The sequence below is a fragment of the Aegilops tauschii genome, chromosome 3, assembly GCF_002575655.3.
Source record: "Aegilops tauschii subsp. strangulata cultivar AL8/78 chromosome 3, Aet v6.0, whole genome shotgun sequence".
In the NCBI taxonomy this organism is placed as follows: domain Eukaryota; kingdom Viridiplantae; phylum Streptophyta; class Magnoliopsida; order Poales; family Poaceae; genus Aegilops; species Aegilops tauschii.
Window position 1 is genome coordinate 47,309,909 of NC_053037.3, and position 27,785 is coordinate 47,337,693.

Genomic DNA, 27,785 nt, shown 5'->3' on the forward strand with positions numbered 1-27,785 from the left:
ACAAAATGTCATGGACATACTTTCGTAGGTAGGCAATTAGATACTCTCTTACCGAACGGTATAGGTAGGCGAGAGATGCGGTCCCCCAACTGTACCCTGCATCCCAGTCGGCTAGGAAGAACATATATGACCAGTTGGCAGAGTTCCCGGAGCTGTCTGGAAACACGACCTTCGTCAGAAGATACCACATGTAGGCCCTCGCGTACCACTCCACAGTCGCCTCATCGGCGTCTTCGGGGCATGTCTTCCGGTGCTCCGAGAGCCAAGGCAACGATGCACCGGATGTAAGGCTACCCTTAGCACCGGGGCAGTCGCCGATGAGGGTGGTAACCCTCTGCTGCCAGTTGGTCCTCTCCACTCGCCCGGTGAGTGCATGACCCTCGATCGGCCTGGCAGTAATCATCGACCAATCCTCGAGGGTCACCGTCATCTCCCTGCATGGCAGATGGAAAGAATGGGTCTCCGGTCGCCACCGGTCAATCAAAGCTGTCAGAGCTGCGTGGACAAGCGTCGGCGGCTGACGCTTGGACTGCAACACGAAACCCAACAGTCGGGCTCTCTTGAAGTACGGCGCGTAGCGCTCGTCGTAGTCCATATTCCCGGCAACCCCATGACCCCTCATGCACAGTGGCTGGAGCATCTGTCAAAAAGTGGACGGCAAAAGTTAGGAACTTATTTTCATCAATCCGAAAACTTTGATCAATATTTCCTTCATATTACTTACCACTCCGTTCTCCATGAAACGGGCACGATGACCCTTGTCGAATGCGTAGTCAAGCATGGAGTACCGTGGGCCGATGTTGTCCGCAAGAGGTGCCCGCCTTAATAAAATTTCATAAACAAAAACATCATAAGCATAAGCATAAGCATACATAAACAAAAAATAAGTTTTCTTGGTTACATGAACTAGGGTTCATCTTAAGCATATTCCTCCAACAACATCTACTACACATGATGGATCAAATCATATCAACATGCATCATATCAAAATAAAATCCTCCAACATGCATCATATCATTATTTTTTAAACAGTTTTTTTAAAAATAGAGTTAATCTTGAATGTATTTTCCCCAAACAACATCTTCATATCATCATATCAACATGCATCATAAAACAAAACAAGTCCTCCCACATGCATTACATCATAATTTTTTTAACAAAAAAATCATGAACTAGGGTTCATCTTCACACTAACATATGAACTATTGATTAGAGTTCATGTTCAATACCACTAGTTACTAAAGAACTAAGAACTAGAACTACAATCAAGCTAAAACAATCCTAGGTGGAAAAAAATTCCAACCTAAGTTAAAAAAACATGAGGGATTTCAAGCAAATAATGCGTCGAATCGGAAGCAAGTTTGCAAAAACTATTTGGAGGGATCAGAGGAGCTTACGTTTCTCTCTTTGGGGCCATCTCGATCCGCAAAAACGATGAAGAAACGGTGAAGATCCGAGGGGGAGAGTGGAGGAGATGAGAGAGGGAGAGAGGGGCGAGGGGGGAGAAAGAAGAAACTGCCGACGGGGGGAGGGGGAGGGGTGGGGAGATGGGCAGGGGCACGGGGTCTCGGGTGAAATAACTGCTCGCACCCTACCGCCAGGGGTTCTGGCGGTAGGGTTAGACGGCCTACCGCCAGGGTCCCTGGCGGTAGGGTGCGACGGAGGGGGACGGCGGTCGTCTCCGCGCGCTGATGTGGATTTGTACCCTACCACCAGGGCCCCTGGCGGTAGGTTGTCTAACCTTACCGCCAGCTCCCCTGGCGGTAAGAAAAAGGGTCAAATCCCAAAAAAAATTCTAACTGGGGTCAGATCCTGAATTTGTATGCCAAAAGGGTCAAAACACGAAATTTTGCCTACGGACGATAATTAGTAAATAAAAACATTTGAATACAAAATTTTGTATTATAGAAAAATATATTAACTAAAAAATTTAAGATATTTGTAAAACATAAGTAATAAAATTATGTTCAAATACTTGTGTGTACATACAAATGATCATTAGTAAATATAAACCTGTGTCTTATATAAAAAAATAATTAGTTAATATGAACATTGAAAATGTTTATTAAATATATATGTTTAATGAATCCATACAAAATTATACACTCATGGCTTATAGTATTTAAATTGTATGAATTGATGAATACAAACATTTACTAAATTGTTATGAATATTAACTTGTGTATAATTTTTACTCATGACTTGTATTGAAAAAATTATATAATTTAAATATTAAACACAATTGAGTATTTATATAAACATTTTTAATTTTTAATTTTGAACGTTTTTAGTCATACAAACATTTTTACAATTCATAAATCTTATTTCAAATATATGAATATTTGAAAATAATACATGAATTTTTTTAAAGTAGGTTATTTCATTTGTATGTAAAATGTTTATAACACACGAATGTTTAAATGTTATTTTTATTACTGAAATTATAATTTACGTAATATCTACAAATTTATATAAAAAACGAATAGCTGCAAATGGGCTTTCAACTCCACGAGCGCGTTTGTTCTAGTAGATTAAGACTAGTTTATCCCTTTTAAAGGATTCTAAAGAAGAAAGTTATCCCTTTTAAAGTTGTACAGGTGGATGTTGTAGTGGCTAGAGCGGCTGTATTAGCGTGTTGTCTTCGGTTCTAGACCTGACGGCCTCAGTTATTTGTAACAGGTGGGACATTATTCAATACATTTAAAGTTGTATCCTTTGTACACGTGAGAACGTGAAGGGTGGAGTGGAAGGGGTGGCTAGCGCGATAAACGCATATCGTTTGATCGATACCTCGCAATCTGATTTTTTGGCGTCAAGTTTACCAATACAGTGGTCGACTTTTCTCTGCAAATAAAAAATGTGAGGGTGTTTAGTGCAAAAAAAAAGCATCACGATGAGGGCAATATGTGCAAAAATGCATCGACCGAGCGCTATCATTCCCTGACAGCTGTGCCCATATGTAATGTAGATGGGGTGGTGTCATGTCAAGGTAACATGGGTGGTGTCACATCAAAGCTCTAGGCCACCTCCCCATTATCCCTTGGCTAGCTAACTCGTGGAAGGCCTCTATGCCCCTGAGGATAAAGATATTTATTTGGCAACTTCTGAGGAATCGCCTCCCTTCGGGGACTGAGGTGCTCAAGCGACAGGGTCCGGGTGATGGACTGTGCCCTTTATGCAGGGTCCCTGAGATTGTGGCTCATATCATATTCTCGTGCACGGTGGCCCGGGTCCTTTGGCAGTTCGTCCGTGAGGCACTAGAGCCCGACTGGGAGGCCCTGGATCTTGTGGACTTCCTCCAGGCCAGGGCTATCACGCCAGGCCGACACCGCCGCATATTCTGTCTATCTCTGCGGACATGTCATGGACTCTTTGGACAACAAAAAATAAAATGGTGATTGAGAAGTTGTTCCCGAGGCAGGCGTCTGACTCTTTGTTTAAATTCCTTGCTTTTCTGCAGCAATGGCACCCGCTACTAGGCAACACGATCGCGAGCATCTAGACACCATGTTGGATGCGTTCGTGGATTTGGCACGTTGGCTTTCGTCAGCTTAGCCTCGCCCGTCGACAACCACTAGATTGTGCTGTTGCCCCAACCATTGCCTTTATGGCTTATTTGAGTGTTGGATATATGGATCTTTGCTTTATCTATAAAGCGGTGCGAAAGCCTATTTCGAGAGAAATGATTTGCAGGAATGCACAGGGACACTACCTGGGTTAATTACCTGTGCTTACATTATTGATGCTCCGACACTTGAGGCGCTTGCTTGTCGAGAAGCTCTGGCACTAGCAGACGATCTATTGGAGGACACATCCTGGTTTCTTCTGACTGCCAAAGTGGGATCAAGGGATCAAGGACATCTCCGAGAAATCTGGTACAGAAACTATGCGGTTATCATCAGGGGAGTGAATGCCCGTGCGGAGGAAGTTGATGTGTGTAATTTTATTTATGGAAGTAGAATTAGAAATTTTGAGGTAGATAGTTTAGCCAAACTCTCTCTTTCCCTTGATTCAGGAAGACATGTTTGGCTTAGCCAACCACATAACATTGCATCGATCCCTATTGATCTCTTTGATGAATAAACCAGTGTCGTTCCCCTAAAAAAAATGTTGCGGGTCTGACTCCCATAAGAAAAAATGTGGGTGGACCAAGACTTTGTTATTTCCCAGTCGGTGTCTAGACACACCCTACATGAAAATTTGCTAGTAACAGATTTTGTTATTTCCTAGCCGACTGATGTTTACGGTTTTGAGCAAAAACACTGACCCCGGCAGATCCCTCAAAATCGGCTGACTCATATTTTATTTAGATAAACCTTAAAACGAGCCTCCCATATCTCAGATGTTCAATATCCGGTGCAAATTTTTCAGTCCACCTTAAACAAAAAAAGATGGTTGATGCCTTGACGGGAGGGAAGTTTCAGGTCCAACCGTCAGAATAGTCTACATTCCGACCAAGATCCATCCTGCCGGTCTCGATTCCGGCCAAATTTCTGGCGGACAAGCCCGATTCGTAGTGATTCTAGTTGATTTCGGCGGGTTGGCGCAAGCTCCCTGCGCTGCTCCTTGGGAGGGACGACGACATGCCGCTGCTGCCACGGCTGTTCGTGGACGGGAGGTATGTTGGCATCGCTGAAGAGGTGGTCGCGGTGCACAAGCAGTTGCGGCTCTGCCCGATGCTTCGCCACGTGTGCGAGGCAGCCTGCGCGGTGTGCAGCAGTGCCTGGTTCATCGTGTGCAGCAACGGACTGTGTGGTGTGCGGCGGCCCAAGCTGCTTCCCATCCTGACCTGCCCGGGCCGTCGACTCCAAGTACGGCGACTCGCTAGGGGTCACGCTCCAGTCTTCCTGATTCAATCTAGCCTTCAATCTACACCATGTGTGCAATGGTTGATGATGATCTGTTCCGCTCGGGATTCAGACAGCCGCGCGTGAGAGGAAGAAGAAGAAGACCACGGGTGCGGTAAATTTTTGCAGTATCTGTTCCAACACATCACGGAGGGTACCGTAAAACAGGTTTTAGTTTTTCCTTATAATCTTTTACATACCGTGAGATAAGGATCTGCTAGACATGCTCTAGCACGTGAGATAAGGATCTCCAAATGAGTGAAGTGATATATCATTTCTTCATCCGAAGCTAACATGAATTTTAATAGGAATACAAACTTCACGCGGCAACACGACAACTCCGCAAGAATCCTCACAACAACGAGTCAATATGATCACGACAAGCTAGTGGATCAATCAATTCTAAACGCAGCCTTGTTTGCGCTGGCCAGCAGCAAGTTGGCGGGCCGTGCAGCTGGCACGACGAGAGCCACAAGCCGAGCATGGCCCGGCGCTCACGTACCATGGGCGCCACGAACAAGCCCAAGCACGGCGCCTCCTGACAACTCGAGAGACCGCTTCATGGCGGGACGCCTCCTCAGCCTTCCGCTTCTTCTTCCCGAGGAAGACGTCGGTGAGCACCGTCTTGGATCGCAGCGACGCCCTCAGTATCCCCAAGCCCTACACAACCGCATTAGCGATCGAGTACACAACATGAGATATGAATCCAATTTCGCTTAGAAATTTGACCAATTAACAAGTCATTTGTCACCTCGGCGTGGCCAAGCTGCACCGTCTTCTCCTGGAGCGAGCCGATGTCCTTGATGCCCAAGGATTTGAGGAGCGTGATCCCGGATATGGCTGACACGGGCGCGACCTTGAGATCGTCCCTCACCGTGTACGTCACGACCCCCTGCACAAATCCAGCTTGGGCAGCACGAGACGCCACGCCGCTGTCACCGGACTTCGCCGGCGCCAGCTGGAGAAGCTTACGACCGGCCAGCGTGCACAGAGCGGCCTTGGCATCATCGCGGCACATGTAAGAGTCGTCGAGCTTGTTGACGCTGGCCTGCAGGTTGCCGACGCTGCCGACCATGGAGCCTGGGTTGAGGAGGCCGGCGACCGTGCCGAGCGGCAAGGTGAGGAGGGAGAAGAGGAAGTCGACGACGTCCTTGCCGGCCTCCGCGTAGACCACGCGCTGGGCCGTGGTGTCCACCAGCAGCTTCATGGTCATCGCCGTGACATTGGCAGTGGCTCCCTTCTTTCCTTTCTTCTTGCGAGAGCCGGCGCTGCCTCCCTTTCTCTTTGCGTTGGCCATGTTTTTGGATGCACTTTTTGGATGAAGTAGTTCTTCTCTTATCGGGTGTATATATACATAGAGTACGGGCGAAGAGAAGCAGAATTCATGGGGAATCTTTTGCCACGAATTTTGGGGAATTGATTTACCCCAGCACGCGTGGTGAGTTTATTAGCGCAATGCTCGATGCCCATGCATATGCATGCTCACCCTGGAACTTGGGAAAGATGAAATATTGGAAAGACCAAAAGACCACAGCTGCATTAACTGCGTAAAAAAGATGGAAGAAAAGATGAAACATGGGTGCATTGGAAGATTTTATTTTAAATAGTTTAAAAATCACACTAAAAACTTCAAAAAATCCCGAAAAGAATTCTACAAGATCATATGGAATTATGGATCGTTATTACACATGTGTAAAGTTTGGTGATGAAATAAGTAAACATGTGAGCTATACAAAAATGACAAAATGGCCATTTATAAATCGTGAATAATACATGCACTGCTCATCTTTCAAAGATAATGGTTTTGTCATTTGTGTGCAACTCACATGGTTACTTATCTCATCATCAAAATTTGCACATGTGTAACATACATCCATATGAACGTGTGGAATTATTTTTGGAAGTTTTGAAACTTCAAAAATACCGTTGTCACACTATTCAAAATATAGGTGTTCAATGCATCCGTCCACCAAAGTGGCATTTTAGATGGAGCGTGGGTCTTGCGTTCGCTCTCAGAAGCAGGCCACCGGATCACCGCGTTCGGATTGGTTTTGAAAAAAAATATTGGCGCCGACTGTGCCTCTGAAGTCTGAACCGATCCAAAGTATTGTGCAGACACAATATTTTTATTTACCTGTAATTATTAAATGTGCAGATATATATAACCCGATACAAGCTGAATCTGACAGAACCAGGCTGAAACAGAGTGACGCTAAATAACTACACAACGCTCATGCAGGAGTTCATTGTATTATGCCTATGGGCCTGGCCCATCTTATCGATACGAACGCCGAACTGCTACACGCTACGCTGGCCAGGGACAAGGGTGTGGTGCTCACCTCTAGTGCACTGGGCAGGCGTTGGCGAGGAGGCACATCACGGGAGCGGCTGGGTTGCGGGGCTGGACACTGTCCCACACGGTGTTCTTGTGTAATTTGGAGTCTAATTCTATTACACCAATTAGACCGAGATTAGAGCCCGTCTAATTCAGAGCCTAATCCTTTAGGCCAATTAGACCGGGGCGCCCCTATATCACGTTCAGCAAGAGGGAAGGAGCCCTCGCGGAAGCGGAGACTGAGATGGAACGGCCAAGGAGCGTCGGATGCCACAACCTTCTTTTTCTGTTTTTTTTTTTATGTTTTCTCTTTTTGATTTTTGCTTGACTTTTGTACGTTTGTTTATACTTTAAAATATCTCTAATATATATATATTACAAAAAACACTTTACATAATAATTTGAAAAATATTGAACAAGTATCTGAAAAATGTTAATCTAGCATCGGAATTTTTTGAACGTGTATAGAAAAGTTGTTGATCGTGTATTAAAATTTAAAAATGATGATTTTTTATCATGTATATAAAAATGTTAATCAAGGATTTAAAAAAAAAATCATGTTGAACAACTATTTGAAAAATGTTAATCAAACATTTGGGAAATGTTAAATATGTATAGAAAAAATGTTCACCATGTATTTAAAAATTTTAATATTGCATTTGAAAAATCTTAGCCAAACATTTGAAAAATATTTCATGTGCATAGAAAAATGTTAACCATGTGTTAAAAAATGTTAAGCTTATATTTAAAAAATGTTGAAAATGTGTATAGAAAACATGTTGGCCATGTATTAAAAAATGCTAATCTTGTATTCGAAAATGTTAAACAAGCATTGAAAATTGTTAATCAAGCATTTGAAAAATGTTTAAAATGTGTATATAAAAAATGTCGACCATGTACTAAAAAAATGTTAAACTCGTATTTGAAAAATGTTAAACCTGTTGTTCATGAAGTTGGATCTGGACACCCTTGACAACTCTCGCTTATTCATGAAGTTCTCGAGTGAACCTTTGTTCATGAATACCATTCCCTTTGCTTTGTCATACGGTTGCAAAACCCGAGTTGAGATTACCGGTATCCCCATGATCAACACTTTGATCACTATACCGGTTATCGTCATTACCAGCTTTGTTCTGTCTACTCGTATTCGTATCCGGTATCCCGTGATCATAACCACAAGTGTCTGGCTAGATGATAATGATACCATAATACCAAACGAGTCCAGAGAGGATCACTCCAAAGGATAATATCGCAGTCTTGAACTACCGACACTGAGACATATGTTTCCGGTATCCCGTAAGTCACTTTTATTCAAATCCAATTACTGAGTGACATTCGGTAACCCCATGGTAACCATCCGGTATGTTGGTCCACAGTATTTCCATGGTCTAAGGACTAAGTAACTATTAACATATTATATAAAAATACCAACAACATAAAATTTAAAATTTGTCCACAAAAGAGTGTACTTCTATCTTCCCAATGCACTTTAAAGTAGAAAAAATGCTTCTCTCTCATCACACGGTAATCAAGACCAATAACATTCTACACATGATCTCCTTAATTTCTTTATGCACTTAGCTCATTGGGGGCTGGGTAATTAAAGAGGAGAGAGAGATGGTGGCTTGCACCTATCCAATGCATTTTTTTACTTCACTTCATAATTTGTCCTAAAATTTCTCTATGTACACATTTCACCGGACGGAGGGAGTATCTCTCAATAATTCATAAGTTGCACCAGAGTTCCAATCAACATTGCCAATGTCCACATCCATTGTTTCCTGAATGTTGGGGGGTCCCCCGGATTACCTCTTCCACCTCGAGAGGCACCCCTTCCTTCAAATCCCCTGCCATTTGAGTTACGAAAACTCACAATAATCCAATCACTCTACTCACACACCTTAGGTTTATGTAGGCAATCACCACATTCAGTTACATTAGGCCCTATGAGTCCACAGAAGTAACAGAAGCCCGTCAACTTGTCATACGCCATCAGGTATTTCCTTTTCTCCTTCAAGGTTAGAGGAACAAATCGAACCAATGGAGTATCTAGCTGAACTTAGACTCAAGTTAGCTCTGAGGTATTTTGAGGGGTTTAAGCACCCCCCCCCCCCCCCCCCATTCACATCGGCTTTGATCCCTGGCAACCCCACCATCCTTGTAGCCTTTTCAGCTAGTTATGTTTTCCTCATCAATCCATCTGGGATACCTATAATTCTCGCCCACACCAGAGTCCCATCCAGCTTATACTTTAGTGGAACCATCATATTCTTCGATGATAACTACAACATCTCGGATACCCAAGGACCTCCACTCATAACTCTATTCCAGTCTCCCAGGAACAAGAACTAGACAAGGAACAAATTATCATTCATTGTTTTGAAGGTCACCCCTACGCCGAGGCCCATGCGTTGCGCATAGCCTTAAATAGAGCTACATATGACTTAAGTGCTTTTGAGTATGAACCCAAAATATACCTAGCCAGCGCACCTCCTCAATTGGTGCATCAAATTCTCCAGACAAATCAAGATCTTCCTCACCCTACCTATGCAGATTCATCCCCCAAAGCTATCCTCCAGATTAGTATCCGCATATCGCCTATTTCCACCATGTCCGCCGCCGATGACTTCATCGTTTCTTCTACCATGCAGAGCCACTTGACAGGTTGCATGTGCTCGGGAAATCACCACAGATCCTTTTTGGGGAGATCTGACGTGAGAATTGGTAGCAAACACTGGATAGATGGGAATGCTATCAGGAATACCGCTAGAGGAACTCAGGAACCCTAGGTTTGCCTAGGGGTATAAAATATTTCCCTCCCCCGACACGCCCTTCCCAATGCTCCAAGGTGTACAGCTGCGAAGGACGCCACATAGGCAAAAAAGTGATCTGGCAAAGCAATTAAATAGGAGAGAGAGTATTATGATGACCCCATGAAGAAACGGTGCTAAGCATGCGAACCTATGTAAAAAGACTACCAACCAATACATGAGGGAGTTTAATTATTAAACAATTCCATGAGGGAAGCTTAGCTACCAAAGCTAAGCACCTATGCATTGTGGAGACTAGTTGCTAAGATTTTAAATGCTCTTAGCACCTCATCTAAGCACCCATGCAGTGGCAACTTGTATTGTTGCAACGCCTTTTATTGGGGGGGGGGGGGGGGGGATAAAACACTTGGTACATATAATCACACTTGGTAGATGGTGGTTGATGCAAGACGGACGGTGAAATGTATTTTACTGGGTGTCGGACAAAATGGACTAATGGGCAACTTGGTAGACCGAACTAGACGGAACACACATTGCTTTTATGGTCAATAATGTTTTTTCCCTTTGACAAAGGGTGAATTTTATTGGCTTCAGATCAAAGAGGATGCAAACACAAGGAGCATCTTATGGTCAATTAACGGCTTTGCTTCTTTTGGAAACCTTGCCAGATGGAGAATTCATGGCTGATTAGACATGTTCTGTTGCATTGATGGTGACGATAGGCACGTATTAACCTTTACCGAGTGTGCATAAAAGTTCACACATGAAATACTAGAGAAACAATTCTTGCAAATATACGATTAGTAGCCCATCTGTCATTTACGTTTACCAGTCGTAACACTCAGTAAAGTGTTTACCAAGTGTAATTGACATTCGGCATAAAATTGATTTCCTATAGTGAGATCTTCTGCTGGACGAGTATTAGGCATTTAGGCTGGCAAGTAGAGGGTAGTAGCAGACTAGCAGTTGGTAGAGTACTACTAAAGCATCATCCCATCCAAATAAGGCGATTCCAAACATTTCTTCAAACCAGACAAGAGTTCCAAATTATGGAATTTAAACCGGACACACAAACTAAACAACAGAAACAAACTGGACACTTCAAAAGGCAACACTGACGACGAACTCCCCACATAGCTGTTACATTAACACTGACACCAACGACCTGAACGAAATAAGCTAGGACACCACGGACAAGAACGACGAGGCCAAGGACGCTCCGGTGAACACAAGACAGCATGTGAACGCCAAACCGGCGCATGCATGGATGCTCGGAAATTCTTCATCCCTTGCGCTTCTCTTTGGAAGGAAGACGTCAGTGAGAACCGTCTTTGACTGTAGCGACGCCTTCAGTATCTCCAGCCCCTGCACAGCGAATGGCAACAATGGTTATACGGGCAGGAATGGCTTTTTCCCTATCAAAATAATTGATTTGTAGCAGGGGTTGGGTTGTTACCTCATCGTAGCCAAGCTGCACGGTCTTCTCCTGGAGCGACCCGATGTCCGTGACCCCACACTTGTTGAGGAGGGTGATCCCAGAGATGGAAGACATGGGCGACACCTTCAGGTCGTCCATCACAGTGTACGTCACGATCCTCTGCACGAACCCAGCTCCAGCAGCAGCAGAGGGCACCGCGCCAGCGGCCGGATCCACAACCTCCACCAGCTGCGTGGTCATCTTAGTGTTGCAACCCTGGCACGTCGAGCCACTCATCTTAGTAGCTGTGGATGTAGCTGTCGCAACGGTAAAATAAGCGGATTCAGGCGGCGCTGCCTCAAGCTGGAGCAGCTAGCTTGCCTCCATGACAACCCGTAGCAGGGGTGAGCAGGGCTTTCTTGGCGTCGTCACGGCTGATGTAGGTGTCGTCGAGCTTCTCCACGCTGCCGTACAGGTTGCCGACGCTGCCGACCATGGTGTCGGTGCTCAGAAGCTTGACGACCGTGCCCACCGGCAAGGTGAGGAGGGAGAAGAGGAAGTCGACCACGTCCTTGCCGGCCTCCGCGTACAGAACGCGCTGGGTCTTGGAGTTCACCAGGAGCTTCATGGTTAGCTTGCTGCTGGAGCTCTCCTTGGGAGCCATCGATCGACCTGAGTTTGTGTGGAGTAGCTGGAGTATGGAGGCTGGAGAGAGCGATACAGAAAGGTGGTCGTAACAGTAGTATTTATACACACAGTTAGGCACCTTGGGCTTCATGGGGAATATGAGCGCAATTGATGCGCCGTTGAGTTCATGGGGAACTTGCGAAGATGTATTGCTTGCCGTCATTTTTGGGCTTTGCTCGATGCGCAGCAGCGCGCATGCTAGCTCCATTAATTGGGAAGATAAAGCGACGGTTCATTTGAAAGGCCATCGGGAAGACCATATACTAGGATGCAACATTGAGTGGCACTCTGGCACGCCGCATGCTGATGGATGGTTGAAACGCATGAGATTGGCTCCGGCCGCCTCAGCCTAAAGGGTCTTTGGTTCAAAGAATTTTCAAAGGGATTTTGTATTCCATATGAATGTTTTCTTTAGAGTTCATTTGGCTCAAAGTAATGGATCCTCTAAAATTCCAATGGAATGCTTTCCTACACTACAATGTCATAGGATCCAAAATTCCTATGAAAAATTCCTTTGAATATGACAACTATCACATCCACTCTATGGGCTTATTCGGTTTGTTGGAAAACAAAATGTAAAAAATAGCAGTACAGAAATATTATATTGCCTCGTTTCTACGCAAAAATAATTAGCTTTGAGTGGATGTGTAATATCCTACAAACCTCAGGAAATGAATAGTATTCTTAAGGAATTCATGTACCCGTTTCGTTATTAAAAAAAAATCATGTACCCATTTCCTACAAACCCGATGCAAGGAAGTGTTCCTCTGGAATCCCCATTCCTATGTTTTTCTTATGACAATCCTTCAAACCAAATGACGGCATATATCTGTAGAAGATTCCTGTGTATTTCTTGAGCTGCAACCAAACAACGTCTTGATTCCCATGTTTCTAATTCCTGTAGCATTCTAAAGTCTCGTGACAGCCTAAACTGCATACACACATCAGAATAGCTTTTGGACGTGTTTTGTTGTCAACTACAATTTACCTGAATTGCATGCTTGATCTAGTTGGGTCTGGTTGAGAAAAAACAGGGAAAAAACTATCATGTGCACGTCATTTGGTTGCCTGCATCTAGACTTCCTGCATTAGGGGATCAAATTTGGCATGGCGTTTGGTGTCCTGCATTGGCTCGGCTCATGTGAATACACGGTGTTTGATTGTATACATGGGATATGATTATGAGTTAACAACTATACATAACACACAGAATTACACAGTGCCATGGCGACTGAGGTGGACGATGGCCGCGACGCCGCGCCCAACATGACGAGCAATCCCGCCGGTCGCGCGGAAAACTAGTTGCTAGCGTCGTCGCCGCAGAGAAAGTCCGCACAGAGGGACGGTTAGGAGGGCGCTGTGGCAGAGGACAGAGGAGGAGAAACGCAGTGCGCTCGCCATGGCAGCGTCAGTGTAGTACAACGCGAGTGAGTAGGCTGAGAGGAACGATGTCGGCGACGATGCCAGTGCAGCAAGACACGAGCACGGAGGTTTAGAGGAATGACACTGGCAGTGGTGACATTGCAGCAAGGCATGGGAGAGAAGGCCGAAAGGAACAACGCTGGTGGTGGTGCCAATGCAGTAGGACACATGAGAGAAGGCAGAGAGGCAACGACACCGCGTCCCACATGACGAGCACGGAGTCGCAGACGAGCGGTTCCGTCGGCGACACGACGAACTAGTTGCTAGCGTCGTCGCCGCAGAGAAAGTCCATGCGTAGGGACGAATACGAGGGCGCTGAGGCAGATGACAGAGGTGAAGAAATACAGTGTGCGTCCCATGGTGGTGTCAGTGCAGTAGGGTGTAGGAGAGGAGGCCGAGATGAACAATGGCGATGATGACACCAATGCAGCAAGACACGGGAGAGGAAGCTGAGAGGAACGGCGCCGACGATGGTTGTATTCGATGGAAGGAGGCAATGGACGAGGAGTACGCAACGTGGCGTTTGGTTCCACCAGTCAAGGGCATGAACATAATTGACTGCAACTGGATTTACGAGGTAAAAAGAAAATCCGATGGCACCATTGACAGGTAGGTACAAGGCACGTCTGGTTGCTAAAGGTTTTTAACAAAGGTATGGAATTGACTATGAGCATACATTTAGTCATGTTGTAAAGGCTGCCACTATTAGATTAACTCTCTCAGTTGCAGTATCTGGTGCATAAGATAAGAACACGTTTTTGTATGGTGTTCTGGAATAGGAAGTGTTCATGAGGCAACCTCCTGGGTATGAGAATCCACGCTTATCACATCATATTTGCAAACTTGATAAGGCTAGTCATAGTGGGAAGTAACTTAGGTGGTGTTTGGTTCTCTAGTCCTAGGATTTTTTCTAGTCCCTAGGACTTTTTGAAAAAGACTCTCGAGGAGGTGCTTCTAATGACTTTTAGCAAAAAGTCCCAAAAAAGTCCCCCCCTGTTTGGTTTGCTAGGGACTTTTAGGGACTTTTTTTAGTCCCAACACAAAAAAGTCCCTGAAACCAAACACCCCCTTAGACTAGTAACATGCATATGACTACCCACAGTGGGAGTAACATAGATAGTAACATCCCACATATCTAGATAAAGTAGATGATGTGGCAAGCAATAAGTGAAGAAAGAGAGGGGAGTAGTAACATAGCTAGTTACTACTAGTATGAGTAACATCACACATATCAAGGCAAGATGTGTCTATAGCCTTATAAATAAAGTGTTGCATGTTACCACACATATGTTACTCCCCACTACATGTTACTAGTCTATGTTACTACCCATTATGGCTAGTCTTACTACTCTATGTTACTACCTTTATAGTGGGAAGTGTCATATGTGTAGTAACATACACATGTGCATTTATTGTCTTGTAGACTCATTTTGCATTGGAAAGCGCTATGTGATGGTAACATATTTTAGGTTACTATATTTGCCTCTCCTTATTAACTACTTGCCACGTCAACATTTTTGCTTATGTGGCATCTATATTACTACCTATGTTACTCCCACTATGACCAGCCTAAGGCATTGTATGGACTAAAGCAAGCACCTAGAGCTTGCTATTCTTGGCTGTCCTCGAAATTACAATCCCTTGGTTTTGTTCCTTCTAAGGGAGATACTTCATCGTTATTTTACCATCGACATGGGATAATCATTTTTATGCTTATTTATATTGATGATATAGTTGTTACAAGCTCATCATCTAAAGCAGTTGAAACACTTCTCATGGATTTGAGCAAGGAGTTTGCACTCAAGGATCTTGGTAGTCTCCATTTCTTCCTTGGGATTGAGGAAAAAATGTAAAGAATGGAATTGTGTTGTCACAGGAAAAAAATATGTGCAAGAAATACTTCAGAGGATGGGCATGAAAGGATGTAAACCATCACCTACACCTTTGTCTACCTCTGAAAAAATGTCTCTTCATGATGGAGAGGTTCTTGGAGCAGAGGACTCCACCAGGTACATAAGTATTGTAGGAGCATTACAGAACTTGACATTAACTAGACGAGATATCTCATTCTCAGTAAATAAAGTATGTTAATGCTTACATGCTCCTACTAGCGTACATTAGGTTTTGCAGTATTTCTTGGAAATAACTTAATTTCTTGGAGTGCTCGTAAACATCCAATTGTGTCCAGATCAAGCGCAGAAGTTGAATATAAGGCCCTAGCTAATGCTACCGCCGAGGTTATTTGGGTTCAGAACTTGTTGACAGAATTGGGTGTTCAACATTCAAGGGCAGCATCACTTTGGTGTGATAATCTTGGTGCTACATATTTATCTGCTAACCCTATTTTTCATGCCAGGACAAAGCACAGTGAAATAGACTATCACTTTGTTCGTGAAAGGATGGCTGACAAACTGCTCAATATCAGGTTTATACCTACTGGTGATCAATTGGCGGATGGGTTTACTAAACCCCTCACTTTGCGGAAATTAGAAGCTTCTAGGCACAATCTCAACCTAGATAGGTTGTGATTGAGGGGGAGTGTTAAACATTATAACATGTGGGTAGTTGTGTGCGTGCGTATTCTTGTATTCAGTTAGGCTAAAGAGATACGATCCCATCCTTCTGTTAGCTAACTTGGAGATCAAGTCGTCCTTGGCCTAACAACCTTGTAATCAGTCTGGCCTTTGCGCCCTTATATTAACATGCACGGGTCCCTACATCGAGGGCATACGCTTAAGCCTAGTTTTTTACAGTACTAGTTAGGCTAAAGATATTTTGTATTGACAGGATTTAGCGTGAGTGGGTGATGTATCCTGTGAGCTATTTGTAGATGGTTTCAATGGATTAGTGTAGGATGTGTTTTATTTATCTAGAATACATATGGATGTTCTGATATCTGCCATGTCATTGTTGTGTTAGAAAAATGGAGACTGTTTCTCTAATCACACTAGATGCAAATTTCATGTGTTCTGAATCAGACTTAGTGAGATTAAGGCAGACAAGAAGATATAGACACCAAAAAATATTATTTGGATTTACGTAACTGTATGCTGTGCACCACACTCAGAGATTGGTGACAGATATACCTATTCTTAGGAAAATAAATATAATGGCATGGAAAATGATACATGACTAGCAAATAATGAGGCATCAAATTTTTCAGCTCAATTTTGACTTTGGAAATTCGAAAATCAATTTATTTTGTTCTGCTTGGCTGTACATGATACACATATATATGCAACGTAATGCATCTTCTAGATATATGCATACTATTAACTGTAGAAATTCTTTAATTGTGTGGGCATATGTAGTGTAGCTGAAGAGTAATGAGAACAGTGGTTCATTTCCAGTGAGATAACCGCAAAACTTGTACTCTAATAATGTTTTCCCAGAATGGTAAGAGTAGAAAGGTTCCCATTTCTGTCTTGGTCATTCTTCAAGCACACGTTTCACGGTTGTGTTCGCTATGAAAGGGATATGCATATTACTAGCCAATTATGCACTAATGACTGATCTTAGAAACCACAGAAATAGATAAGGAACATGGAGACGGTTTCAATCTCCAGTCCATCAAGCAACCATTATTTTGAAACTTGGAAACAAGCATCATACTATGAGAAGGAAAAATATGATACATGAACTGACAACAAATACTGTTGCAACTCATGCCTATCAAAGCGAATGCTCAGCATGTGTCAAGTGTAACTGCTCAGGTGTGTGCAGAAAATTCTGTGCGCAGTGGGTTGCAGACACACAATCATTTCATCTTCATATAACATTACTATGTATACAACATCAGTCAGTACTCAGCAATCAGAATTGGTTTTTAAGTTTCTCATATTTTAGAAGTATTAACCCATATATAAAAGAATGCTATTTCGGCGTACTACTCAACCTCGAAACTAGAGTTATCCTGCCTACGTGAACGCATCTGATCAAGAAAATATACGGTTGCATAAGGCCTGCTCACAGTGGAGCATTCGGTTCTGAGTCCAAATAAAGCATAACAATCAAAAGTCAGAACCAGTTACAAATTCCACGTAATTATAATGCTAAAAAAATCCGAAGCAGCACTAGTCACACAATCTGAAAACATTTTCCATAGAAGGAAATGAACTCTGAAAACTGGTCTAAAGTATAATAGCTCAACAATCTTTGGAGCTTGATCCTGTCAGGTTTCATTCAGTGTAACAAGGAAATATGTAGAGCTTGATTAAGCTTTGCATCCAATCGGTAGCAGCTTCCCATGCATGCATATGATTTCTTAATCACATTTCAGTGTTTCACCATGACCAAGATATTTTGACTTTGGAAATTCGGAAATCAATTTATTTTGGTCTACTTGCTTTACATGATACACATATGCAATGTAATGCATCTTCCAGATATGTGGATACTATTTACTGCACAAATTCTTTAATTGTGTAAGCATATGTAACATGCATGAAGAGTAACGAGAACAGTGGCTCATTTCCAGTGAGATAACCGCAAAACTTATAATAATGTTTTCCCAAAATGTTAAGAGTAGAAAGGTTCCCATTTCTGTCTTGGTCATTCTTCAAGCACACATTTCATGGTTGTGTCCACAATGAAAGGATATGCATGTCACATAGGAAAATATGTACTAATGACTCATCCTGGAAACCACACAAATAGATAGGGAACATGGAGACGGTTTCAATCTCCACACCATCAAGCAACAATTATTTTGAAATTAGAAAGACGTGGAAGCAAGCATCATGCTATGAAAAAGACAAGAACTGACAACTAACACTTTTGCAACTCACTATATATACATCATCAGTCAGCAATCAGGATTGGTTTTACAGTTTCTCAGATTTGATAAGTAATCCACATTAACAAGAATGCAATTTCAGCATACTACTCACTCTTGAAACTAGAGCCATCCTGTCTATGTGAACGCATCTGAGCGGGGAAATATAGAGTTACAGAAGGCCAAGTCACAATGTTACCTGCCTGATCCAGTGGAAGATTACAGTTCTGACCCCGATATAAAGCATAACAATCTCTCAAAAAAACTGAAAAGAAAGCAAGAATCACATATATGTATTGTGAATTTTTTTAGAGCTTCAAGTAAGTGGGAAACAAGAGCAAAAACTCCATCATATTATGCACATTAATAACTTACTATTTGCCTCTACTACATCCCTCGTTTTGGCCAAGCATGTTAAGACAGTCAGACTTTATTTGGAAGGCAACAGCAGCATTCAGTTGGATAGTAACACCTGACTCTATGTAGTATTTCATTGCAAAAAAAAAATGTATCAATGTAGGTGTAGCAATCTCACCTGGAATAATTCATGATGTTTAGAAAGACCCCTAATTTTCTGAAGAAAAAAAGATTCTCCTTTTCCTGTCATTTCTATTTTTTCTCAATTAGGTTCAAATTGAAACGAGTTACATTGCAAAATGCTAAATATGTAGTGAGGGCACAAACAGTTTCAAGCTCCACTCAGTGAAGCAACCGTTATATGAGAGAGATTTTTTACAGTGTGATTTGGCAGAGTAGTAACAGATAAGATCAGCCGTCCAATCATTGGCCTTTTAGGATTTTTACATTCACGAATTTGATTTTGATTTTATTTTCTCAGGGTTAATATGGTCCAAGCTACCTAGTCTATTTTCTTCTATCCTGATTCTCTCTTTATATCAGAATGAGAAATGCCTGTCAAGTCATGTCCACTTGATTCTCTCTTTACTGTCAGCAAAAATTACTCAGATTCTTTTATGCAGCATCCAGTTATATATTAGCTATCACGCTTTTTTAACTTCGGAAATTACACTTTATTTATTCCTCAACATGTCATCATGTTTCATTATAAACAGGAGTGTCATACAACCTTTTGAATACCGTACGAGAGCACTCTTTTTTTGTTGCTAAGGTTTTTGTCTGTCGATTCGAACTTTATTCAGAGACGTGAATCGATGATGACAGACTCGAGGTCCTGCATCCTGTCGCACTGTGCACGGACCCATCCGATACCGTTGACCTCGTTGTCATATATCACAAACAGATCCTGCATCGTAACATCTGCAAAATAGAAGATCACATAAAATCTTTAAAAACACGCAAGGCTTACTAGTTTCAGGACATAGACAATTTATATCTAAATCTGAGCTTCATACCTCCAATTAAGATGAGATGCCTCAGAACACGATCCGACGAGCCATCGAGGATGGCCAAGCACGCATTCCCGTCTTTCTGCCACGGAACATACAGAGACATGTTAACCATTGTGCTTAATTACCTCCAATGATTCACTGTCCAGTGATGCTTAATTGCTTATCAGTTGAGCTACTGAATGTTTACCGTCACGATGAGGTAGTTTTCAGGAGGGATGTCCAGATTTATGGAGGGTGTCTCGAACCTAAAAGAATCAAATGTCATGAGTTCCATGTTTATTATCTCTATTCAAATGTATGGGCATCAGAGTGCACTGTGGTTTGAAATCTACCTTTGAAACAAGGCCATTGTATATTCTGGCCAGGCATGTAGGTGTAGGTGGCTCCACTGTCAAATACTGTGGTGAATGCTGGACTATCTCTTATCGGCTGTTCGTCATAGAGCAATGTTGCTGGGCCGGGTGAGTAGTAAGGCCTGGGAGAAGACGATGGTATAATGTTTGGAACCAATTGAACAGAAAACAACTATCAACCATAGTCTTCTCTAACTACACATGTTAGATTTATGCAATGCTAGCATGGGCACGGAAACCACAAACTAAAAATGAAAGCCATGATCACAAACAAGAAGTTCATGAGCGACAATTCTTACAATGATGTACTCATGGGTGCCCAGGTGACGTCGCCTGGGGGCAGCCTGAAGTCCCCAATGTACAGGTTCCCATTTCCATGGATGCTGAGGCAATGTCCAATGACATTCCTGACTATCTTCTTTTGTGCCTTGAGTTGAGCGACAAATCCTACACTTCCCCTCCCGAGTCCAAGGATGCCATCTACCGCCGGTGGCGATGGCTGCTCTAATGGCTCCTCCTGCTCGTATCCAATCTGTGCAAAAAGAGAGTGACAATGCATCATCATCAACATCCAAATCCAGGTGGGTACTGAGCACGCAACATTAGTATTCAGTTAGCGCAGTACCCGAAAACGTAGTTCATATCATCTCTCCTATTGATAAAGATCATGTCGTTGGCAAGGTCGCCTTTTGACCTCCCGGAGACATATTGGATATCGTAGTGGCATCGATGTGGATCGCTGTTGGGGCATTGAGGGCTACCAGGCAGGTCTTTGCGCAGTTGAGCACATATCCAGCTGTCACATTTCACCATCAAGTTATGAGCTGCTGGCTTGTAATATGGGTGTGGTGTCCTCTGGCAAAACAAAGCAATATATCAAGATTGTGTAAGACTCCACTCTTTACCAATATCCTTGGATTGAACATGTAGCTTTAAACACAGAGTATTACAAGTGCAAGATAATATGCGATATTGCAGAATCGAGTGTTGTTACCTGGTTGCAGCCCTTGCAGCCGTGATCCGGGTGCTCACACTCCAGCCAAGTGAGGTTGCTGCCAGTGTCGATGTCCAGGAAGTAGGTCTTCAAGGGCTTACCAATCTGCAATGTAGCATAGAAGTGGCTGCAGAGGCACAGAAAAGAGTGTCAAATATACGGAGAAAACCTCAAGTCTGATAAGGGATTAGAGAAACATACCCATCAGGGTAGACGTTGCCTATGAGCGGGAACTTGATGGCGGAGGAGGGCCCGAGTGGGAGTAGGAGAAGGAGGAGACCGATGATCGGACACCACATGGCAGCCATGATGGGGGAAGAAGGCAGATCTGTGGTTTACACTCTGGGCTCTCACTTCTTCTCTACTGGAACTATCTGTTTCTTTGGATGGTGCGAACAAGGTGGTGAGGTATTTATAGCCGTTGGCTGCCAAGCTTAGTTTCCTCTGCTTTGCGTGCCTTAATTTCTTTTTCTTACGCATTTTTTGTTGGTTTTTAATATTGGTTTTCTTCTCAAGTCATGTATATTCGGGCTTAGCAATTTCTGTGGGCCGCAGGTACATATGTATAACTATATTTTCTAAAAACTATAATGAACAAACTGCACTACTAGTGCCGCACTAGAGTTACCTCACTAATATGTCCTTGTTTGGAGCAAATGATTTTTCCCCGTTTCCAGCAGAATAGAAAAAAATTCAGACAATTAATTTAAGTGTCGACAAGAAGGTTTAGACACCAAAATATTATTTTGGGTTTACATAACTATATCACTCAATTGAATATAATGGGTGGTCATATAATTAAACCACCCATCCATTTTTAAGAATTCACATAAATAAATGAGACCAGTAAATAGTGATGCTGCGCACGACACTCACAGATTTGTGATAGATCTACCTATTTTTAGGGCTAGATGACTTAAACATTTCCACCAAGATACTGTATAGAAGATACATTTCAAATAAATGATGGCATGCCCAATGATACATGTGTAGCAAGATAATGAAGTCCCACATTTTTCCAGCTCAAATTTTAACCTTGGAAATTTGAAAACCAATTCATTCCTGATAACTGCATAACTCATAATCAGTGTTTCCCAGTATGTTAGAGTAGAAAGGTTCCCATTCTGTCTAGACCATTCTTTAGGCACACTTTCCACAATTATGTTCGCGACGAAATGTTACATTGCAAAATATGCACTAATGACTCATTGTGGAAATTGCAGGCATGTTATTATGAACAGGAAAAGCATACAGTTCAGTGACTTGCTAGTTGCCTCTACTACATCCTCATCTTTGTGACCACTCATCCCTCATTTTGGCCAGACATGTTAAGACAGTCCAGACTTTGTTTGGATGGCAACAGAAGCATTCAGTTAGATGTAACAAAGTGTAGCAATCACACCTCGAATAATTCATTATGTTTAGAAAGATTCTCCCTATTTCTGTCATTTTATTTTTCTCAATTAGGTTCACACTGAAACGAACATTACATTGCAAACAACGTACAGTACTAAATATGTAGTGAGGACGGTTTCAAGTTCCGCCTCATGAAGCAACAATTATTTGAGAGAGATTCCGCGGTGCAATTTTCTAGTGATTTGGGGGAGTACTAACGGATCAGATCAGCCATTCATTCATAGGATTTCTAGGTATTTTACATTGACGAATTTTGAAACAATCTTGTTTGCCTCATTTTCCCAACCTGCTCCGGATGTTTCTTTTCTCTTGAAACTAACCTGATCTTTCTGCTACCTGAAATTGTCTCAAAGTGGTACTCGACGCAGCATGATAATTCATCTGAAATCCTTTACGGCATGTTAATGAAACAAAATATTATTCATTGGTTTGAAAAGCTGAAGGAAAACAAATGTGGAAAACAAGTAAAGCTCCAGAAATTTTAATGTCCAAACTAAACAAACTGAGCAGGACAGCCGTCATAAGCCTGTGTTAATGCTTTTCATAGTTGACACAAAGTACAAAAATGAATCAAGCTGCATGTCATCCGCAGCCCAAATAAGCATATGAGCTCTCCAAACAGAAAAAGAAAGCAATCATGTTTGACTCATTTTTATAACCTACTCCTGATTTTTCTTTTCACTTGAAACTAACCTGGTCTTTCTACTGCCCGAAACTGTCTCCAAGTGGTACTCCACACAGCATACTACTTCATCCGAAACCATTTATGGCACGTTAGTTGATTGTAACTTTAACGAAACCAAATATATTATTCACTGTACAACTCCAGACATTTTAATCTCCAAACTAAATAAACTGACCAGGATAGCCCTCCTATCATAAGCTTATTAATGTTGTTTCATGGTTGACACAAAGTATACAAATTAATCAAGCTGCATGTCCACACACAAAATCTGCCAAGGTGAGCTCCATCGGGGCGGTTTGTTCCAGATTGGAGGATCGAAAGTCAGAAAAAAATAGAAACTCCAAGCAAGTCTAATGCTAGAATTTTTTTTGAAGTGGCACTAGTCATTCCAAACAATCAACACAATCTGGGGACCTTTTCCGCAGAAAGAAATGAACTCTGAAAATTGGTCTAAAGTACAACAGCTCAACAATCTTAGGAGCTTGATCCTGTCAGGTTTCATTCAGAGGTAACAAATAGATATACAGAGCTTGATTAAGCCTTGCAGCCGGTCAATCGCAGCTTCTGATGCATCTTTGTGCATTATTATTTGTTAATCACATTTCAAGTATTTACCATAACCAAAGATTGTACTACAACCCAACTAGAAAAGACATGTTGCAGAACACTTGTGCAGCTTGTCAAAACAAGTAAAGTTGGATCTGGTGATTTTGCACCAGATAGGTTGAACAAAATAATCTTCAGTAAACATGTAATATCAGACAAGAACAATACCAACAACTTCACTGAAAGAGCGGCACATCGGCGGCATTTTCCAGGGAGCTGGAGCTCGCCGAGCTTGATGTGGCGGCGGCCGCCAGGCGGGTGCTAGAGCCCCACCGGCCACCGCCCCTTTCTGCCCCCGCCGCCGGCACCAGGCAGGTGCTAGGCATTCCTTCTGCCACTATGCCGCGCACTTGCCACCGACCGCGGGCCGCGGCACCTCTGTTCCCCTGAATCCGGCGTCGCGACTTGTACTCCCTGCCGCTCCTCCACCGCAGCTCCCCCCTGCCCCGCCGACGCGGCCCCTCCTCCCCCTCAGGCAGCTCGCTGCTCGAGGGGGCTGGAGCACACGGAGGAGATGAGGCGGGAGGATGCTCCTCGTCGCCGGAGGCAGCCGATGGTAGCGCCGCGTCCGCTTCACAAACGGGAGGCGGGTCGGGGTTGCCGCGGCGCACGGCGATCGCCGGACGTGAGCACGAGATAGCTACAGAGATTCAGAGAAGAAGTTTAGAGATAGAAAACGATTACGCCTTCTACAATAGGTTACGCCTTCATCACACCCTGTGGCTGTGGATTCCACGTTTGACATAATAAATCCTCCACGTCCAACTTTTTTTTTCCGAGTACCTCCACATCCAACTTCGTGCCATGTCTAGAGAAAAGATACGCAAGAAGGGATGCAGAGGATATACGCCCTCTCTCCCTTCTCTCTGGCCGGCAGAACCGACGGGGGTGACAGAGAGAGGACACGACGACGGCGACCGGGGGAGAGTTTCGCTAAGGAGAGAGGACACGACCGGCTGCAACTGGTTAATTTAGCACTCCTTTCAGGGCAGTCATTGAGTAAAGTATGTATGTGGTGCTCGCTAAGTGGACATAGGCTTTATGTTTTGTCCTTTCGTGTAAAGCATACTATTTTTTTAATTGTTTGGTAGCTCACGGTCACTTGGAATCTTGACTTCAAGAGATTTTGCTGCTTCACCTCCTTGTCTGATGACGTGCGTGGCATGGGTGAGGCTATGAGGTAGTGGCATCAACGACGCGAAACGATTGATGGTGACAAAGATGAGGGAGTGGAGTTTGTTGGGGAGAATATTATTTGGGAGGATAAACTCGAGGTTCATTGGATGATTGGGTTGATGCTAAAGTCAAAAGTTGGAGGTCATCGCAAACATGACGAGCTCGGACTGGGGGCATGTATGTTGGCGTCTGAGAGAAAAAAGAAGAGATAGGTGTTAAGCTAGAGGCCATGATGAGCATGACAAAGATGACAAAGTAAAAAAAGCCAGAAAAGAAGCCGATGATGATGAAATAACATTAAATGGATAAGATAATGTTGATAAAGTAAATGTGGTACAAACCAAAATATTCCGTTGACCCGTCGAATGCCATACATGACTAGTAGAATGCCCGTGTGTTGCCACGGGCTCTTGAAATATTTTACAGGAGTAATATAAAGATAGTGCATGTTAAATTTCACACGTAGAGACAATATAACACATTAATAATAATTGAAGTCCACTTCACTTGCAATGTAAATTGATAACAAAAATAAAAATTGACGACATGTTCGTGTAACAAATTGAGCGATGATCTAACTAAAAATATTTTACAAATTATTAAGATCTACTTGACGCGCTTAAGAACTCGCACAATATCAGAAAAGTTTTCTTCAACTTCATCTGCATGATGTTTTAGCAAGTATAATAAAAAGTGCTCCCTTAACTCATACCCATACTACACAAGAATTATATACAGTTGGCATGAATATTTCACATGGAAGGTCTTAAAACGTATAACAGACAATACTCACAGCGCAAACCGGCTTGACCAGTTCTTTACCGTTCTACCAGAGCATAAAATGAAAAACAAAATAGCCAGACACATCCCTGCAATTTTCTAAATTAATAACATATAAAATATAGTGATAACAAAAGTAAATGTTTGTATTATGAATTTATTACCCATCTGTGCTTGTTGAAATACCAATCGGAAATAAATGTTGCCATTTATAGATATATCAGTACCAACCGGATTACTTTATTTCAGGCGCTTCTTTGAATCCCCTCGCTAAACATTTTAATTTCACTACATGCCTCAGATTTTTATCCTCTGACGACTGTGATGTATGAATAGGGTCCATAATATATACACAATGTGCCTCTTTGTCGATGACGTACAAGATGTATCGGTCGATGGATGCATACGGAAGATAAATCTATAAGTGGTAGCTATTAGAAACAACAATAAATCATAATAACAATAGACAAAATACCTTACTTACCATGTTGCACAATGATATGTTGTTGTCTATCCCAGGCTAGCTATCAAACAATGTTGCCAATGTCTGAGTAGTTTCCTTCTCGCGAAACATTTGACCTCGTGTTGACTCTAGAATCATGGACTCAGTAAAAAAGAACTATTTTCGCAATATGACGAAGGAAAGATCGATAATAACACTGCAAAAATACCTCGTGCGGTACCATTTGAATTATCATCTTCTTTTTTTGTTTTTTTATGAGATATCGTTGGTTCATTATATTGTAAATAACTCGATGAATATTCGGCCCCTTTCAGTGGAGTCGGTTCAGAACCTTTGTTAATGGGTTCTTTTTAAACATCTCAAAAATCCATATCCATGTCTCATATATTCTAAAATAATACTAATATATATAAATGCACCTCTTGTATCATGTATAACATATATACAAAGAAGAATTAGCTATATGCATCTCTTCTCATGGTGTTTCTGTCCGGTCTGCCGATCGTTACATCAGTGTGGATGTCAGAATCCATTTTGTACTACATCATATAACAAAAATTGGAAGATTTAAAATATATATGATATTTTATCACTACAGCCAGTTCACTCCTCTCCGTCTACTCATCTCCCCGCCGCGTCACCCCCATCCTCCTCTACCGCGCATCGCCGCCGGCCTCCCCCCTCACCCCCACAGCCACCACAACCGACGACCTCACCTCCCACCGCTGCCCCCTCTCATCCCTCCCCACGGTTCATCAGAGAAGAAAAGTGGCAGATCGAGCGACCAGATCCGCCTACATCCGGCCAGTTGCAACAGGCGACGACCGCGGTGAGGGCGGGCGGCACCAACGCGCCGCTCTCGGCCGTGGAGCTGCTCCCGCCGGGCCACCCGGACCCGTCCTTCGCCTGCTCGCCTCCGCCAGCGTCTTCTCCGAACACACAACCGACGGCGGCCGGAGGCGGTACGCGCTTGGGCTGGCGTGGCCGTGGCTCCGCGAGGCTGTGCTTGAGCCCTTTGCGCGCGCCCACGCCGGCGTCCCCGCCTACGCCTACTACGGCCTGGACCGGGAGGCGAACGATGTGATGCTCCGGGCCATGACCGGCGTATCAGAGCCGTTCATGGAGGTGTTGCTGGACGGGTATTGCCCCGGTGGATGGTTTGAGGGCGTGGCCACGCTCGTCGACGTCGGTGGCAGCTCCGGCGCCTGCCTCGTGATAATCATGCGCAGGGTGCCCACCATCCGCCAGGGAGTCAACTTCGACCTGCCGGACTTCGTCGCCGCCGCGCCTCCCATCTCTGGTGAGACCATCGATCCCACAATCCCCTAGCCTACCTGCCCGTTGTCGTTGCCGTTGCCCTCTCCCCTGCTGTCTTCTCCTCATGACAGAGCTTACCCGTCTGAATTTTTAGTGAAGAAGGTGCAGGCACGTAGCCAGGGGAGCACGGGACGGCTTTATCTAAATGGCAAGCTGAAGTGCAGCATTCGTGTACTGACAGTAATACGCTAGGTACTTAAGTGCAGCGGTTGTGTGCTATTAGTAATCTTGTACATACTATACGGTGGGTACTTAACTGCAGCCGTCGTCACTGACAGTAATCTAGTAAGTTGAAGCAGTGATTGAAAGTTGTAGCAGACTAACTAACAAACAAATCGGCTGAACATAGCACCACAATTGTCTGTGACAATG

The 27,785-nt window shown here is 43.4% G+C and overlaps 2 protein-coding genes and 1 pseudogene across 2 annotated transcripts; all 3 read right to left on the bottom strand.

The window, feature by feature from the left end:
• Positions 1 to 5,102: 5,102 nt before the first annotated feature.
• On the bottom strand, positions 5,103 to 6,135 carry LOC120975332 (uncharacterized). The gene is made up of 2 exons (XM_045234087.2): positions 5,599 to 6,135; positions 5,103 to 5,507 (listed from the first exon to the last, which is right to left on the bottom strand). Exons 1-2 carry the CDS (start codon positions 6,058 to 6,060, stop codon positions 5,250 to 5,252), a joined length of 720 nt encoding a protein of 239 aa, XP_045090022.1. The 5' UTR covers positions 6,061 to 6,135; the 3' UTR covers positions 5,103 to 5,249.
• A 4,799-nt stretch (positions 6,136 to 10,934) lies between these two features.
• On the bottom strand, positions 10,935 to 11,643 carry LOC109749004 (uncharacterized). The gene is made up of 2 exons (XM_020308002.4): positions 11,410 to 11,643; positions 10,935 to 11,318 (listed from the first exon to the last, which is right to left on the bottom strand). Exons 1-2 carry the CDS (start codon positions 11,629 to 11,631, stop codon positions 11,133 to 11,135), a joined length of 408 nt encoding a protein of 135 aa, XP_020163591.2. The 5' UTR covers positions 11,632 to 11,643; the 3' UTR covers positions 10,935 to 11,132.
• Positions 11,644 to 19,260: 7,617 nt separating this feature from the next.
• Positions 19,261 to 26,705, bottom strand: LOC109749005 (aspartic proteinase Asp1-like; annotated as a pseudogene).
• Positions 26,706 to 27,785: the final 1,080 nt, after the last annotated feature.